General features: G+C 54.4%; 1 protein-coding gene across 1 annotated transcript; it reads right to left on the bottom strand.

The window, feature by feature from the left end:
• Positions 1-1,478: 1,478 nt before the first annotated feature.
• On the bottom strand, positions 1,479-17,885 carry Col1a1 (collagen type I alpha 1 chain). The gene is made up of 51 exons (XM_057774264.1): positions 17,807-17,885; positions 16,172-16,366; positions 16,018-16,049; positions 15,861-15,896; positions 15,670-15,771; positions 14,898-14,966; positions 14,607-14,651; positions 14,393-14,446; positions 14,179-14,232; positions 13,649-13,702; positions 13,491-13,544; positions 13,123-13,176; positions 12,993-13,037; positions 12,825-12,878; positions 12,665-12,709; positions 12,472-12,525; positions 12,140-12,238; positions 12,008-12,052; positions 11,818-11,916; positions 11,605-11,658; positions 11,321-11,428; positions 11,172-11,225; positions 10,818-10,916; positions 10,646-10,699; positions 10,457-10,555; positions 9,899-9,952; positions 9,659-9,712; positions 9,503-9,556; positions 9,355-9,408; positions 8,921-8,965; positions 8,731-8,829; positions 8,388-8,495; positions 7,954-8,061; positions 7,708-7,761; positions 7,486-7,539; positions 7,160-7,267; positions 7,018-7,071; positions 6,853-6,906; positions 6,564-6,725; positions 6,355-6,462; positions 6,108-6,215; positions 5,950-6,003; positions 5,733-5,840; positions 5,321-5,374; positions 5,101-5,208; positions 4,758-4,811; positions 4,326-4,433; positions 3,954-4,236; positions 3,620-3,810; positions 3,103-3,345; positions 1,479-2,971 (listed from the first exon to the last, which is right to left on the bottom strand). The coding sequence occupies exons 1-51, from the start codon at positions 17,880-17,882 to the stop codon at positions 2,825-2,827; spliced, it is 4,362 nt and encodes a 1,453-aa protein (XP_057630247.1). The 5' UTR covers positions 17,883-17,885; the 3' UTR covers positions 1,479-2,824.
• Positions 17,886-18,228: the final 343 nt, after the last annotated feature.

Raw genomic sequence — 18,228 nt, 5'->3', positions numbered from 1 at the left:
GGGGGACACAACAAGTTTAGACAATGGAATAGTAGTAGCCAGGTAGGGCTTGGGTGCTGAGTTTAGAATGATGGAGCCTCGTAGGGTTAGAAGGAGATAGGGACTAGCCAGAAAGAGTTCCAAGGCCTGAGATACAGGGGTTTTCGGGGAAGACAGGCATCACCAATCAACGGATCTATCTATTAGTAAATCTAATTTTGGAAATTAGTATATGAGTAAAACTTCATTTATATTCCCTGACTTCTTTTTTTTTTATCTAGATAAATTCCCTTTTTGAATTGTCCTCATGTAAAGTGCAAATAATGAATTATTAAAAGTCATAATTAATAGTCATGAATACTCAGTGACAGTATTAATGTGCCCAGTGGATGGCCTCTGTGGACTCGTCCATCTCTCTGGGAGCACAAGAAAGGGAGACTGAAAAGGAGCTTCTCCTTTTCAAATTTGGGACCTGATTCCCTGGGTGAAGTGGAGGGGGGAAAGCTGTCTTCTGTGTCCTTATCTTGGGTTTCTGGTTCACCCCAGACGTCTGCCTTCTGGATTCTCAGGCCTCGCACTAGACCCCTGCTTCTACTTCCTGAGGTGAGGGGAACACCAATCACCATCGCTCTGGGGCCTCAGGTTCTCAGGCCAGTAGATGGGAAAGGCAAAGGAAGGGAGGGAGAAGGAGGAAGAAGAAGCAAGTTGGTGGAGATGAAGAAAAAAAGGGAGAAGGACACAGAAGTAGGGCAGGATATTTCCACAGGCCACCCACAGTGAGCCAGCATGCATTGTGGGCACACCGAAGGCCCCAGGGACCCTTGCACCTCCATGGTGTGGGGTCCTGTCCTTTCCTTAACCACAACTCTCTAAGAGCTCCAGGAGAGCCCCTGAGCCCCTTGAGGGCAGGGCCACCTCCCTCTGGTGAGAGCAGGAGTGAGCCTGGAACATTCTTTCCCTCTGACACTCCAGGCTCAGCAGGCCCCTTCGATACAGGGTTGCTTGTTTCTTTGGGCGAGAAGTAGGTTGAGACCAGATATCCCCCATGTTTGAGCACAGAGAAGCCTAGTAAAGAGGCTCCTAGGCCTCACTCCTTAGTCCCTGTCCCCTCCCCTTGGATTCCTTTGAGAACCCATGAGCCTCCCATGGACAACCCTTCCCCAGGTCTCAAGCCTGAAGCATGGAGAAGTATTGCGTTGATGGGATAGTGGGCCTGAAGTATGGGTGAACTAGGAGTCAAGGTGCGTGTGGGTATGCCTGTGACCTGTGCACCCCGGATGGAATTGTAGTGCAAGGAGAACTAAAAGAGAAAAAGGAAAGGGGGGAGGGTGAGCTCTAAGGCATAGGAAAGGCAAGAAGAAGGTGGCAGCATTTGGATAAGAAATGGGGGCAGAGAGAGGGAGGGAAATAAAAGCAAGCCCACCGGAGCGCTCTCCCTGGGTCCTCCCCGCCCCAAGTCCCAGGAAGGAAATTCAGAGGCCACTGCACATGTGTTGGGTCATTTCCACATGCTTTATTCCAGCAATCAAAATAATTAAAAACATCTCAAATTATTATACACATACAAAATAGGTACAGAGTCTCTTGTTTCCTCCCACCCCAGGGGTAAAAACTGCTTTGTGCTTTGAAAAGCGGTTCTTTGAAACCCAGATGCAGAACAGACTAGGAGAGAGAGAGGCTGAGGGTAAGGTGCAGCCACAAGAGGGGAGAATTTCAGGATTTCAGAAGAGAGAGAGAGGTCAGACTGCGATAGGCCCAGGAACTGGAAGAGTGGAGAGAGGGTGGAGAGAGAGCAGCTGGGGCTGACACTCTCTCCTCCCATGTTACATAGCACCTGTCAGAAAAAAGAAAATTCACACGAGTCCCTATCCATTAAAAAAAAAAAAAAAGAATAAAAATAAAGACTTTGAACAAAAGGAACATTTGCTGGCCTAGGGAGCATCTCAACTTCTATAGCACCAGAGATTCCTTCCCACCCCACCCCTTCACAGAGATGTAGCACCTTTGATACCAAACTGGGCGCGCTGCCACCCTACCCCCATCCCCGCCCCCACACAGTTGCCCCGGTGACACACAAAGACAAGAACGAGGTAGTCTTTTAGCAACACAATTACACAAGGAACAGAACGGTCTCTCCCACCCAGCCTGCACACACATGTCCGATGTTTCCAGTCTGCTGTGACCCTGCCTGGCTCCAAATCCCCTGGAGGGGTAGGTGGCTCTCTCACCACGGCCAGGGTATGTTGCAGAGGCCATGGAGATGCCAGATGGTTAGGCTCCTTCAAAAGTCCAAGAACCCCATGTCCTGGCAGGATTTGGAAGTGCTGGGTGGGGAAGTAGGCTGAGGGTAAAGGGGCTGATGGGATGTTTCAGCATTGCCTTTGGTTGCTGGGCAGACAATGCGTTATTTCCTGTGTCTTTGGGGGAGACTTAAATTTGGGAGCAATGGAGGAGAGGCCCCAAGAGGGGGTGGAGAAAGGAGCAGAAAAGGCAGCATTTGGGGTATCATAAGCCCAGCGGGCAGAAAGGGACTTATACCCACATAGGTCTTCAAGCAAGTGGACCAAGCTTCCTTTTTTAAAAAGTTATTTATTTATTCTTTTTTTTTTTCCTTTTTGGTAAGGTTGAATGCACTTTTGGTTTTTGGTCAAGTTCAGTTGGTCAAAGATAAAAACTAAGTTTGAGAGATGAATGCAAAGAAAAAAAAATGTTTTCCAAAGTCCATGTGAAATTGTCCCCCATTTTTTTTGGCTTTTGGGGAAATTCAGTTTGGGTTGTTCATCTGTTTCCAGGATTGGGGAAAAGTGGGCTGGGTGGGAGGGAACCAGATTGGGGTGGAGGGAGTTTACACGAAGCAGGCAGGACCAATGTCTAATCCGAATTCCTGGTCTGGGGCACCAATGTCCAAGGGAGCCACATCGATGATGGGCAGGCGGGAGGTCTTGGTGGTTTTGTATTCGATGACTGTCTTGCCCCAACTTCCAGTATGACTCTGGAGTGGATGAAAACGGTGGGAGGGGGTCATTTTACCAAGGGCAGTGACGGAGTGAGGGTCACTCTGATCTGCCAAAAGGCTAAAGCAGAAGCCCAGAGAGGTGAGCTGGCCCCGTCTGGGGGACTCACCGTGCAGCCGTCGACAAGGGTGCTGTAGGTGAAGCGGCTGTTGCCCTCGCCCCGGAGCTCGATCTCGTTGGAACCCTGGAGGAGCAGGGACTTCTTGAGGTTGCCGGTCTGTTGATCCATGTAGGCCACGCTGTTCTTGCAGTGGTAGGTGATGTTCTGGGAGGCCTCGGTGGACATCAGGCGCAGGAAGGTGAGCTGGATGGCCACGTCAGCAGGATCGGAGCCCTCGCTTCCGTACTCGAACTGCGTGGGCCAGAGAGAGCAGGCAATGGGTGACCACATGGAATTTCTAGTCCCTGGCCTTCCCGCCCAAAATCTGCTAAGAAATTTCATCTCAAGTTAAAAAGTAGGGCACCCCTTGTCCATGGGCACCTAAGGGACCCAGGACTCCTGTCTCCTAGACCAACTCTGCCCTTCCACTAAGCCAGTATTAAATCTACTCCAGGATTTCCTCTGCCTTCTGAGCGGGAGTCTAGCCCATCTCCTGCAGAGTGGCTCTAGGGTTCAGCGCCTGTACCTGGAACCCATCAGTCATGCTCTCGCCGAACCAGACATGCTTCTTCTCCTTGGGGTTTGTGCTGATGTACCAGTTCTTCTGGGGCACAGAGGGCTGAGTGGGGAACACACAGGTCTGGCCTGTCTCCATGTTGCAGAAGACCTTGATGGCATCCAGGTTGCAGCCTTGGTTAGGGTCAATCCAGTATTCTCCTGAAGTGGGCAGGGCAACACAGAGTCAGGAGAAGTAGCCAGCCAGCACCGTTGTGGAAAGTGGGATGCGTAAAGGCATGGGGGAAGCGGCATGGTGGGAGAAAGAGTCTTGGGGAGGGGAGGCAGCTGGGGCTGGTCCTTACCGCTCTTCCAGTCAGAGTGGCACATTTTGAGGTCACGGCACGTGCGGGCGGGGTTCTTGCGGCTGCCTTCGGGGCTTCGGATGTTCTCGATTTGCTGGCTCAGGCTCTTGAGAGTGGTGTCCACCTCAAGGTCACGGTCACGAACCACGTTGGCATCATCAGCCCGGTAGTAGCGGCCACCATCATGAGCCTTCTCTTGGGGTGGCTGAGGCAGGAAGCTGAAGTCGTAACCGCCACTGGGAGGACCAGGAGGACCAGGGGGTCCAGGAGGGCCGGGAGGACCCTGTTTAAAGAGAGGAAGTCAAGGTTTCTTGGTGTTCAAGTCTCCTAGGGGATGGAGAGTCATAAGATAGAGGATGTGAGGCTACGTACAACAGGACCGCTGTCACCGGTGCGACCTCGAGGACCAGGAGGGCCAATGGGGCCGGGGAGACCGTTGAGTCCATCTTTGCCAGGAGCACCAGCAGAGCCAGGGGGACCCTAGTGGTGGAGATGATCAGAGAAAGTTGATCAGAACCCCAAAACAGCCCCAACTCTGGCTGAGGAGCACCCTCCCCACCGCTGACTCAGTCTGGTCCCCATTTCTGCCTTAAGGGATGTTCTCAACTAGTTACTATGGGTGTCCTGGAAGGAGCCAGGATCAGAAGGCCAGAGACTGTATAAGACCAAGGGTCTGTTTCTCCCCACCCTGTCTGGCCTCTGAACTCTTCTCTGGAGAACAGAGGGATGCCTGAAGGTAACCAGGGGTCCTCACGGTAGCTGAGATGGAGGACCCACGAAGAAGTAATGGAAGGTGCAACTTACCCGGGGACCTGCAGGACCAGAAGCTCCAGAGGGACCTTGTTCACCAGGAGAACCCTAAAGGACAGAGAAAGGCAGTTCAGGGGCAGTGGGGGGTAACATGACCCCTTCATTATAGAACTCTAGCTCCAAGTTGTCCATGTGCTAAGACCACTTCCACACTCCCTGTCTGGGTATCTCTCTGCCTGTTAGAAATGCCCAGAAATCTTCTGCCCCTCTCCCCCACTAGGAAGGAATCAGAATGTCTATCTAGAACAGAAGCAAGCAAGAGCTCCTCCTCCCACGGTGCAACAAGCACAGTGAGATGGTGGGAGAGGTCAGAGTCCGGGAAACTGGGTATACTCACAGGAGAGCCAGGAGGACCCTGGAGACCGGAGAAGCCACGGTGACCCTTTATGCCTCTGTCACCTTGTTCGCCTGTCTCACCCTTGTCACCACGGGGACCTTGGGGTCCCTAAAAGAGAGCAGGAGACAGGCTGTCAGGTGAAGTTCTACTGGTGTCGAGGGGACACTGTTCACATCTAGGCCAGTGTTCACAGGACGTGAGGTTGACATGGGACACTTACAGCAGGGCCACGGGCACCAGCAGGGCCAATGGGACCAGCAGGACCAGCAGGACCCTGGGGAGAAAATACTGTTAGATCCTGACTGGGGGAGGCCAAGCCTGGCGGCTGCAGGATGAACTCCTCTTGGTCAGATTCCTAGCCCACATCTCTCGTGCGGTGGCCACCTCTCCTGACTCCCAGTCAAGTTTCCCCAGAGCCAGGCCTCACTCGATGTGCTGGGGCAAGCCCCATGCCCGGGGCGGATGGAGATGGGGCAAGATGGGCCTCAAGGCCAAGTTATGGGTCAGTTTTTCCAGGGAGGCCAAGGACCCAGACAAATCCCAAGACTCCCGCTTTTCCCGCAGCTGGATGAGGTCATTCATCCATTCCCTAGCCTTTGGGCATGCCAGAAGCAGAGGCTCAGGCTACTTACAGTCTCACCACGGTCGCCACTCTTGCCAGCAGGGCCAACAGGGCCAGGAGCACCGGGAGCACCAGGGGCACCAGGGGGGCCAGCAGGGCCAGTCTCACCACGGTCACCCTGGGAGCAGAGGGCAGAGGTCATAGGGTCAGTCTCAGATGGACTACCCAGGCTGGGCAGGGGCCAGGGCAAACCAGAACCCAGCCCTGTGTGGGGCCTGATCTCTTACCTTGGGGCCAGGAGAGCCATCTCTTCCAGGGGAGCCTTCAGCACCAGGGGATCCCTGTAGAGGGAGTTGGGAGAAGTGAGTGACCACCCCAGGAAAGAGGTCAGGCACAGTCCTAGTGGCCCTGCACTGTCACTGGCTAGGGGATGGAGGCTTCTTACCTCACGTCCAGATTCACCAGGGGGGCCAGCCAATCCAGGGGGACCCATGGGGCCAGGGGGACCACGTTCACCACTTGATCCAGAAGGACCTTGTTTGCCGGGTTCGCCCTAAAGAAGAAGAGAGAGAGTAAGACGAGGCCAGATGTGGGGTCTGGAGCCATGAGTCCGCTTCTATCATATTTGTTCTCCTTCTTCTACCGCTGCTGCCCTGCCCCTTCCAAGTCCTCCAACATGAAGGAACACTCACAGAGGGGCCAGGAAGACCAGGGAAGCCTCTTTCTCCTCTCTGACCGGGCAGACCAACCACACCACGCTGTCCAGCAATACCCTGAGGTCCAGGTGTACCAGGAGAGCCCTGTGGGAGGCAGACAGGGGTGAGAAGGGCTCACAATGACACAGAGAGTATTCACAACTCTGAAACACTCCAGAACAACAGAGATCAGAGCTAGCACTTACAGCAGGTCCATCAGCACCAGGGGCTCCTTTCTCACCAGCAGGGCCAGGGGGACCTGGGGGACCAACTTCACCAGGACGTCCCGCGGGACCAGTCTCACCACGGGGACCTTTGCCTCCTTCTTTGCCAACAGGACCAGGAGGGCCAGGGGGTCCAGCATTTCCCTAAATGGGCACAAGAGGGACTGTCAGAGTCCAGGCTTCCAAAGCATCATAGTTACATGTCCCAGCCAAGCCCACTGTCCTGACAGGTGCTTGCCCCTCACCCCAATCCAAAACCACAGATACTCACAGAGGGGCCAGGGGGACCAACACGGCCAGCAGCACCAGGGAAACCAGTAGCACCCTGGCCGGAGAGAACACAGTGTGGTCAGAAGCGAACAGTAAGCTTACCAGGCCCGATCTCCTCCAATCTCTGGCTTTGGGGAGACTCCACAGAGACGGGGATGGTACTCACAGGGGGACCAGCAGAGCCACGAGCACCTTTGGGTCCAGGAGCACCAACGTTACCCTGTAAGAGAGTGTAAAAGTATAAGACCCAGGCTAGGCCCAAGTCTAAGACTACCAGAAACTTGGGCTGTAGAGGATGAAAGACTCACAATGGGGCCAGGAGGTCCAGCAGGTCCAGCGGGGCCAGGAGGACCACTGTCGCCTTTAGTACCAGTTTCACCAGGTTCACCTTTAGCACCAGGTTGGCCATCAGCACCCTGGACAAGAGGGAGAATAGAGCAGTGACTAAGGCAGCGTGGCAGGAGCGGGCCTCCGGGCTGGAGTGGGGGGGGGGCTAGAAGCCTGGAGACAACCAGTCCCTCCCCACCCTTCTCCCCTGACTCAAGGTTACACTTCTGTCCTCATTCAGTCACCCAAGGTCCCATGCCTCATATCTCAGCTGGTGACAGAAAGTAAAGAGGGTATTGGTACTCACAGGGGGGCCAGCGAAACCAGCAGGGCCAGGGGGGCCAGGCTCACCACGGTCTCCCTAGAAGAAGAAGAAGATGACTTTGGAGAGATGTCTCAACATTGGGAAAAGAGAGGAACAGAAGTAGCAAAGGCACAGAGGTGACGGTCAGGGGTGGGGGTGGGAGCAGAAAGCAGGTAGGAGAGAAGGGCTGAACGTAGATCTTATCAGGGGGTTGTCTGTACTTACGGGGGCACCACGGGCTCCGGTGGGACCAGCAGGACCGCTGGGACCAGTTTCTCCCTATGAGGGAGAGACAAGCGCTCTAAACTCTCCTAGAAGATGAACCAATAGCATCTCCCCCTCCCTTCTGGTTCTTTGAACTCCCTGGGTCACCAGCTTCATATGGCATGACCTGCCTTCCCTGCAAAGCCCCACCTGGGCTTGCTGAGGAAGCTGTATGTTAGGAAACAAGGTGACAAGGCAGTCACTCACCTTGTCACCAGGGGCACCAGCAGGGCCAGGAGGACCAATGGGACCAGTCAGACCACGGACGCCATCTTTGCCAGGAGAACCATCAGCACCTTTGGGACCAGCATCGCCCTAAAGATAGGAAAAAGTCAGACTTCCAGCGTGGGGCCAGGAGTTGAGCTACAGCATCCTGCAGACATTTCTCAGACCCGGTGCCAAGGACACGAGATCCTTTCCGGGGAAAAGGTGACCATGTGGGGAATCAGGTGGGACCTTGGTTAAGAGGCTGCTGAGCTCTACAGTGTGATAAATAAAGGAGCCTCTATCAGGGAGATGGCCCAACTCTCATCACCATGGTAACACATCAAGAGAAGGGCCTGAATCACATGTATAAGATTACCCAGCAAAGCGAGGAGATAGGTGAGACCCACCAAGGGCTCAAGGGAAGGTTGACTTACTCTGTCACCCTTAGGACCTGGAAGACCAGCTGCACCACGTTCACCAGGCATTCCCTGAAGACCAGGAGCGCCTTGGCTACCGGGAGCTCCGGGGGCACCAGTATCACCCTGTTTGGTGAACAAGAAGATGAGTGAGACATGGAGTCCCAGGAAGCATCTCCAACCCCCAAGCTCACTTAGAATCTCCTATGTGTGGATCCAAGGTCAAGGTTCCAGCTGGAAGGACAAACTCACGGACCCAACCTCAGGTCTCATGGGTACCTACTCTGGTCTTGTTCCCCCAACCCTTTACATCCCTATGGCTTGAGTCATAACTATCATATGCTTTCCACGATGCCCTCACCTTGGCACCATCATTGCCGGGAGCACCATTGTTTCCACGGGGACCAGCAGGACCTGGGGGACCTTGTACACCACGCTCGCCAGGGAAACCTCGCTCGCCCTGCAAAGGAAGGAGAGGGCACATGATGGCTGCTCCAACAGGGCCGAGCTCAGGACATTGTAACGGAAGTGGCATGAGAGGACCCACTTACTCTTGCTCCAGAGGGTCCAGGGGCACCAAGGTCTCCAGGGACACCCTAAGGGTGGGAATGAGGAACAACAGTGAGCCCAAATTCCCCTTGAGAAAGAGCTTCCACCCCTCTCCCTGGGAGCTGGTCCTTGGGAGCCATGTTTAGAGATGAAAACATTCTTGGCTGAGATTTGGAATTTCTCCTTACAATAGGAAGGCTTGTGGTAAAGCCAGAGTTATTCCAGGATGCGTCTAGAGAAGTCACCTTGCCCATAAGCCGTGCAATCACTTTCACATCATATGCAGCTCCCTCAGTCTGTGTAACCTTCGTCCTCCCCTGTGTCTAACCTCTATCCTTCTAGCTGCTGGTTCCCTGCTCATCTAGGGGCAGTGGGTGGTCTGTCTCTTTTTTATTTCCTGCCTGCTCCTGCCTTCTGGTCAGCTGCTACCCCTTACCTGTTCACCGGGCTTGCCTGCTTCACCAGGAGGACCAGCAGGGCCGGGGAGACCCTACAGGGTAAAGATGGGAGGGGGAGAAGGGTTTAGAATCTGTGAGAGTTAACAAACATTCTGCACTCCCCTACAAACTGTCACCAGGCCTTACCTGGAATCCGGGGGAGCCAGCAGGGCCTTGTTCGCCTCTCTCACCAGCAGGACCCTGTCACAGAAAAGAGGTTGTCATCATGAGTAGTCCAAGGGGGAAGGGAGGCAGAGTCCCCCCTTTCCCTGCTCCCCAGGCCTCCCTGACAGGAACACTTACAGCAGGGCCAGGGGCTCCCTGAGCTCCGGCTTCTCCATCTTTGCCAGCAGGACCCTGTGGGGAGAAGGTGGCAAACTCAGTGTGGTAAGGCAGATGGCAGCAGCAGGTAAGGCCTGGACCTCTGGGACAAGGCAGAGCCTGCTTGTGGCTTCTGGTGTTCTCACAGTGGCTACAGACTGAAGACGGTATGCGTCACAGGCAGGGGCAGAAAGGTGACAGAGACTCAAAAGAGACACTTACCACAGGGCCAGGGGGTCCAGGAACGCCCCGCTCTCCAGCCTTTCCAGGTTCTCCCTGTGTAGAAAGGGAGGCAGAATTGAGGGTCATGGGATTCACTACAGTCAAGACCCCTCATTACAGTGAGTATTCCTAGAGGGCATTCTGTTCAAGAAGACCGAATCCTCTAGGGAAAGCCTTGCTTGCATCTCATGCTTGGTCTCTCTCTGCCTGCACACAAAGTGGATGCTGCCCAAGGCTCCTTCCTGGTCACCTTCTCCCTTCCTTTCCCTGACACACAACTGCGGTGACCTGAACTGCTAATGGCTATCATCTCCTCGGGCTTCTCCTCTTCCTACCACACTTGGGGATGACTATGGCATAGAAGACCAATCTTATCTGTGTGCTGGGGGATGCTCAACCAGCAACAATACTTAATTCAGGGACAAAGCAATATCAAGGAGCCAGAAGTCTCCTATTTTACCAATGGGTCCTGAAAAGGTCATTAAAGGGCCCGAGGTCACGCAGCAAGTCAGCGGAGTTAGTGTGCCTGTTCTGCATTGTTCTTCAGTGAGTACTTACAGCAGTGCCCTTAGGCCCAGGGAATCCCATCACACCAGCCTGGCCACGGGCTCCAGGAGGACCTGGGGGTCCAGGGCGACCATCTTGACCAGCGGGACCCTGAGGATGAGAGGCACAAGAGTTGCTGTAAGAACCAAGGTGCATACACAAGAGGGTGGGGGTGACACGTGAGAGAGGAAGCATACTTACAGGGGGGCCAGTTTTGCCATCAGGACCAGGGCTTCCAGGGCTGCCAGTGAGACCCTAGGGAGAGGCAGGAGCATGAATGGAGGCAGGGGGAGGGAGCGGTGGAGGAGGGGTATGGAGCACCAGTTGCAGGCTGTCCCAGTCTCATGAAGAACAAGAGGGTCTTGGCTCTCACCTTGGCACCAGGGAGACCAGCTTCACCAGGGCGACCAGCTTCACCAGGAGAACCTTTGGGACCAGCAGGCCCGGGAGCACCACGTTCACCAGCAGGACCCTAAGTGAATAGAAGTCAAAGACACATCAGGGTCACAGCCTTGGCCTCATTACCATGGGCTGGTATCCACATCCTCTTCATGCTGGGGGAACATTCAGGACTTTGAGGGGCATCGTTGGGGATGCCAAATAGGAGGAGGATGGAGGCACAAAGATGGGCCCAGGTAACAGGGAGCATTGTTGGCGTCATGAGTGTTGGGAGGCGTGACCAGTCCTGTCGGGGGAGGTGAGTTCTTCTGCAAGGAAGAGAAATTACCTTGGGGCCAGCAACACCATCAGCACCAGGGAAACCACGGCTTCCAGGTCCACCCTGCATACAGAAAAGAAGAGACCAGTGAGCTTAATCATCACCCCAGGGACAGGGCAAGCACTGAGGGCAGAGAAGGAGAGGCACAGGGGACTTACACGCTCGCCAGGAGGTCCAGGCAGGCCAGTAGGTCCAGGTTCGCCACGGGCTCCTCGTTTTCCTTCTTCCCCAGCAGGGCCAGGGGGACCTTGAACACCAGCAGGGCCCTGGAGTGGGCAGAAAGGGAGTGGTCAGGGGGGCACAAGTCCTGAAGCCCATGATGCTGGCCTCTAACCACAGGGCTCCTGGGTATGGGGCGGGGGCTCCCGTCCTCCCTTGGTCTCTCTTGAGAGTCTTCCAGGCCCCAGGGGCTGAGGAGAAGGAGGGGTGATGTGGGACTTACGGGCTCTCCTTTGGCACCAGTGTCTCCTTTGTTGCCAGGAGCACCAGGTTCACCCTGTGTCGGGGGAGCAGTAGAGAATGAGATGAATTGGCGTTACTCTGTTGGTTCGCAAACGTATGCTTCCCCAGAAGGGGGCGCACTGGAGCTAGAGCATGAGTTGGGTGGAGGGGAGCGTTTTTTTTTTGTTTTTTTTTTGTTTTTTTTTGTACTTACACTGTTACCCTTGGGACCTGGAGCGCCACTGGGGCCCTGGGGTCCAGAGGGGCCTCGGGCACCAGGGAAGCCAGGAGCACCAGCAATACCAGGAGCACCCTGCAGGAGGCAGGATAGACATTTTAGCCCAGGGTGGAGGGCATGAGGCAGGTGGCAGGCGGGCATCAGAGGAGGGCTGGTGGTGACTTACGTTAGCACCTTTAGCACCAGGTTGTCCATCAGCACCAGGATTTCCCTATGACATAGAGAAAGGAGGGTGAGTGGCAGGCAAGGACTCCAAGCCGGCAAATAGCCCAGGAGGACAGTAGCAGGTGACACTTACAGCAGGGCCGGCAGCACCAGCAGGGCCAGGGGGTCCGGGCTCACCACGAATACCCTGGGGACCTTCAGAGCCTCGGGCTCCCTGGGGACCAGCTTCACCCTGTGTTGAAGGAAAGGACAAATCAGAACCCAAGCTGGGGCATCTAGCATTACTTCTGGATGTCAGGTGTGTGTGGGGGGAGGGGGCAGAAGAGGAAGGATGAGCTAGGGAGGGGACCTCAGGATAAGGGTATTGAGGAATGCGCTTCACTCTTGCCACTCTGGGTTTCTCTGGTCTGGGGTGACACCCAGTTTTTGTTCTGTGACAGGTCATGTTCAAAGAATGTGTCTTACCTTAGCACCAACTGCACCAGGGAATCCAGGAGGCCCAGTGGGGCCAGTGGGACCCTGGGAACAAAATGGATGTTTAACTACAAGGCACAGATAGAAGCCAAGAGCTCCTAAGTTTCAACAGCTGATGTCAGCCCCAAGAGCTGACACTGAGACCTCACCCCACTCCCAAACTCAAAGTCAAAGCCATCCTTACCGGGGGCCCAGCTGCACCAGTAGCACCATCGTTACCACGAGCACCCTGTAAGAGAGAGGGGAGACCCAGTTATACCCCTGAGCACTAGACAGCTTCCATAGTCCCTGGTGAACCCCAAGCAGAGCCCAGGAACATCCCAGGGGGGACTAGGAGTACTTACAGCAGGGCCAGGGGCTCCAGGGCGACCTCTCTCACCAGGCAGGCCTCGGGGACCCTAATAACCAAACCAAGAGATGTCAAACGAGATACTCTCTCTGCCAGCCTCCATCCACCCTTCACTCTACCCCTTCCTCTTGGGGCACCCCCACCCTCAAGGTAGCATATTCACCATCTGGCCAGGAGCTCCATTTTCACCAGGACTGCCAGGCTCTCCCTAGGGACAGAGAACAGAGTGAGGGCTTTGTGTATAGCGGGACTGTTGGTGTGTGTGTGTGCAGAACCTTTTGACGGCCTCTTACCTTAGGGCCAGCAGGACCAGCATCTCCTTTGGCACCATCCAAACCACTGAAACCCTAAGGGAGGAAAGAGGGATGAGGTGAGACTCTGGGGAGGAGTATGCCACTTGGATACCCACACAGTTTTGAGGAGTTTTAGATCACCCCAGTCATCTCCCTGTCTCTGAGTCAGACCAGACCCCAATTCACCTATTGTCCCATCCAGTCTCTTTATAGGGACATCCTTCCCAAGAAAGGAAGTTCTTTTGGATGTCTAAAGTATGACTTTTGAGACATCTGCAGCTACCAACTAACATGATACACAACAGGATCTCTGGGGGGAAGGGTCTAGAATGGTGGCTTGGGACTTTGGGAACTCAAAGGAGACTTACTCTGTGTCCCTTCATTCCAGGGAGGCCAGCTGTTCCAGGCAATCCCCGAGCACCCTGGAGAGAAAGGCAAATAAGGACACGGAAAGGAGTCAGGAGGGCTCTGGAACACTGCTCCTAACCGCATCCCCAGCGCAGTAAGACCCGGGGCCTATCCTCACCTGAGGCCCAGGAGGTCCACGCTCACCAGGACGGCCAGGTTTACCAGCTTCTCCCTGCAGATAGAGAAAAGGTCATTATGGCTGTGCCCCACCCCATACTGGGAAGGAGTAGAAGTGCTCAGGTGTACTGGGACTATTGAAGGTTCGATCTGGTTTAGGGACCCAGAATCTAACTTTGAACCTAAAACTCAGTTTAGATCTACAATGAAACCTCTGGTGACATTTGAGTACCTTCAAAGTAGTTTCTGTCACCGTGCATTCATTTCCACATCGGATCAACCAGAGCTCTTAAACTTGGATTCCTCCAAGGAATGAGGATGGGAGTATGGATGGAGGTTGGTGCTGCCTTACTAAAACATGCTACTCAGTGGAAATATCACTGACAAGAATGCTCTGGGCACCAGGGAGAACTTTCATCTTCTTCTCCTGGTTATTGCCCCCAAGGGTGATGAGACCCTGCCAGGAGGATTTAAGGACCCACATAGTGAAGGCCACAGGATGAGCTAGTGTCTTCCCCTGGGGTTACTTACATCATCTCCGTTCTTGCCAGGGGGGCCTGGGGGGCCACGGGGACCCATTGGACCCTAGAGGAGACGGGAGAGGTTGTTAGAACCCCCAAATGAGAGACAACAAAGAGGAAGACTGGAGTCGGGAGGGGACACAGGTCATCCTTCACTCAGTACGAGTGACTCTCACAGGAGAATTTGTGGAGAGGGAGGTGTGTCAAATGAAGGACTGACTTACTGAAGCGCCAGGCTCGCCAGGTTCACCAGGGGGGCCTTGGAAACCCTGAGGACCCTGGAGAAGGAGAGAAGGGGAGGCTCAGAAAGGCAGGTTCTTGCCAGGCTGTCTCCCTCTTACAAGAGATGTCAACCAGCCTCCTGCCTTCACCCCAATCGTTCTCCTCCAATGTCCCCCACATGCCCAAGATGATACACAAAGATCCCTGGATACGTACGGGTGCACCAGGGGGGCCAGGGAGACCACGAGGACCAGAAGGACCCTACAGAAGGAAAAAAAGAGAGGCATGTGATATCTGTGGGTGAAAGCCGTGTGGGAGAGGTCTGTTTTTACTGTGAGAATCACAGTTGTCCCGCATCTTCTCTAGGTCTGAAGTTCCAAAGGTGGCCTTTACCTCCCAAAGCTTTCTGCACCTCCCCCTTGCAGGACCATGGTGGGCCTCTCTCTTCTGGATCCTCTTGCCCCCGCCCCATTCCCTTTGCCATCACTGCTCCCCCTGGTGGCTCACCATGGGGCCAGGCACGGAAACTCCAGCTGATTTCTCGTCATAGCCATAGGACATCTGAGGAGCAAAGTTCTAGAAAAACAAGAGAGAGAGCATGAGAAATCGGGCTCGGGGTGGTGAACCGAAGGGCAGGAGGGCATTGCTAGGCGTGGGACAAACTGACATGCGCTTCCGGATGTGATTAGCTAAGAAAGCCATCAACACTGCCTGTAAGATGTTTTCTGTAGCAGACACCTCAGCTGAGCCATCGAACCAGACTATCCCAAACTGCAGAACAATCGATAAAAGAGCCGCCTCTGCCTGACAACTGGACTCTTCAAAAACTTGCTGAGCCAAGATGACAAAGAGTCTCAGAAACAGTCAACATTCGTGGGGACTGAAGAGATGATGATGAAATGAAATTGGTGGTCTTGGACAAGGGGGGGAGGGAAATGCTATAAAGGACACTTTGGGCATTGGTTAAATCTGACAGTGGATTGTATATTAGGCAATAGCGCTATATCAACATTAAATTTGGTACTGTGGTCCCATAGGAGAACGTCCTTGTTTAGGGAAAGGCACTTAAGTGCTTCAAAGCACAGGGCATGAGCATGTTCGGTGTCCAGAGTGGGGAAAGAGTTGTGAAGGAGGGTGAGTGAAAGTTCTGCACACGATTGCAACATTTCTGTATGTTTATGATTATTTAAAAACATAAAGTTATGTCTGTCAAAGCCAAAGCAAAGCAAAACAAAAACCGGGGAGTCACCCAGGTCTGAGGTCTTAATGATCTACTTACTCCTCCGAGGCCAGGGGGGCCGGGTGGACCAGCAGGACCAGGAGGACCAGGAAGCCCAGGCTGTCCAGGGATGCCATCTTGTCCAGGGGGGCCAGCGGGTCCCTGGACCAAGAAAGGGTGGGGTTGCTATAAGCACAAACCAGAACCACATCCCCTCCAGTTTCCCAGCTCACTTAGAATGCAATGCTTACCCTTGGGCCTTGAGGGCCGCGGTCTCCCTTGGGTCCCTGTGGGTTTGAGGGTGAAGAAATAAGAGACAGATTAGAGAAACAAGGGAAGTTGCAGCCTATAGGAGGACAGTGGGAGTCACACGGGTGAGCTGAGCGGAAGTATGAAGCAGAGTATTACCTGAACTCCTATGAGTTCTTGGTTTGGTGATTCTGTGGGGGCAAAGATGTACAGTTAGAAGTAAATTTACTAAGGTACCTGAGGTGTTAGAGGCTTTCAAGGCACACGCAAAGATGGGTCTCTGACCTCCCCTAAGCCTACGTCCAGAACGTACCAAATTCTTCTGGGCAGAAAGCACAGCACTCGCCCTCACGTCTTTGGGGGTTGGGACAGTCCAAGTTTTCCTGGCAAACCACGTCATCGCATACGGCCGTGCCATTGTGGCAGATACAGATCAAGCAGATATCGGCTTTCCACGTCTCACCATTAGGGATCTTTACGCCATTGTGTATGCAGGTGACTTCAGGGACTGCACAAATGGGAAACAGGACGTGAGCGGCTCTGAGACCCCACCTCGGGGCGCCAGGGATCCCAGCCCTACTCACCCTTTCCTCTGTCTAATCGCCGCACGTAGATTTTCCACTTCCCACCTCTCTTCCCCCCCCACCCCCACCTCAAATCCTTCCCTCAAATCCTTAAATGCTGGTCTGCTCCAAAGCGGCGTTCAGTGATAGCACCGGGAATCCTGGCCAGGACAGCTATAACTTCCCAGTTCTCAGGAATTTAAACAAAGCTTTAGACCGGGGTTGCTTCCAAACTCAACTTCAGCCCACGCGCGCGGAAACCAAGTGAAATAGAAAGCCTTCTGCAGGAGAGTAGGAGGGGTCCCATACAGTAGAAGGAAGTTCATGGGGGTGTGGTTTGCGCTCAGACAAGAGGCGGGGGTGGGAGGAGAGAAGGGGTGTTCCAGCCCTGGTCCCACCCCCATTCCCTGGGCAGGTGGGATGGAGTGGGAGGGGCTAAAATGTGAAGGAGCTGATTTCAGTGGAGTCCAGTCCTAAAGTTGGATACACCCTAAACCCGCCCCCCCCGCTCCCAGGAATCTTAAAAAGCTTGCTTTCGAGACAAGCCCAATCCCTCAAAGCTAAGAGAGTCTCTCTCTTAGCCAAAGAACTCAAGCCTGCAAACAGTAATTAGTAAACCATGCCCACGGCGCTAGTACCGGATCAAGTGAACCACTAGGTGGCAGGCAACACTAAGCAATGCGTAGGGCGGAAACAATTTTATCCGACCGGAGCCACTTCTTTCAAAGACGGGCTACCCCAGCCCTGGCTTTATTTTCTCAGTCTGGAGATGGGGGTCCCAGCCCGGCAATAACCCAGATCTTCCCTCCTTAGCCCGCGCGCTGTAAAATGCTGACCCGGAACGCGTAGTGCTCAAGGTTGACCAGCAGGAGGCGCATGGACCGCGCCCTGTCAAATCCGAGCCAAACTTTCTCATCCAGCAACCCTCCCACTCTGTGCGTCCCCTCCCCCCCCACCAGCCCAGCACCCCGGCGGCCCCAGCAACTCTGTCTAGCTTGCAGAGAAGGCAAACAATCTTTCCTTATGAATCATCCCGCAGCCTTTTTGATAGCTTTTACATCTTGGGCTCCGAATCTCTATTCCAGCGGCCTTATTCCATCTTCGACGTACTCTGTCCCAACTCGTGGCCAGATTCCCACTTTTCCTGTTATGCTACTGGTGGGTGCTTGGAATTTATTCTGGTGTCATTTCACCCCGCGTTCCACTTCTGAGAACTGTCCACCCTCATCTGCACGCCTGGGTGTCCTCTCTCCTCCCAGTTCCCCTCCATCACCTTCCCACCTCTGACTGGAGCATCCCGCGTTTCTGTTTAAGCTTCACTTGCCAGAATCCAGAGCAGAAAGCAATACCAAGAAGCCGTGAACTCCCCAAAGTTTGAAACTTACTGTCTTCTTGGCCGTGCGTCAGGAAGGCAGTGGCCCCTAAGAGGAGCAGGAGCCGGAGGTCCACAAAGCTGAACATGTCTAGACCCTAGACATGTAGACTCTTTGCGGCTGGGGTTGGGGGTTAGCTTCGGCTCATGCGTGTCCTCACTCCGCGTGCCTCCTGCTCTGTCCCGAGGAGAAACTCCGGTCTGCTCCGACGACTGGCCTGGGCCCCTTTTATACCATCCTGATGGAGAGTTGGGAGGAACCCTGCCTCTTGGAGAGGGGGAGCCGGCAGCCCGGCCCCCAGCCAATCAGAACTGCCTGGCCCGGCCCCCAGTTTGGATAGAAGAGGGGGGAGGAGGGAAAGGAAGGGAAAGGAGTCCACCCAGCCCCCCCCCTTTGCAATTCTGCCGCCCCTGCCCCCTGATCTACCCTGGCCA

Source organism: Chionomys nivalis, chromosome 7, assembly GCF_950005125.1.
Source record: "Chionomys nivalis chromosome 7, mChiNiv1.1, whole genome shotgun sequence".
In the NCBI taxonomy this organism is placed as follows: domain Eukaryota; kingdom Metazoa; phylum Chordata; class Mammalia; order Rodentia; family Cricetidae; genus Chionomys; species Chionomys nivalis.
The sequence above is the reverse complement of the archived record's forward strand: the minus strand, read 5'-3'. Positions and strand labels throughout refer to the sequence as shown.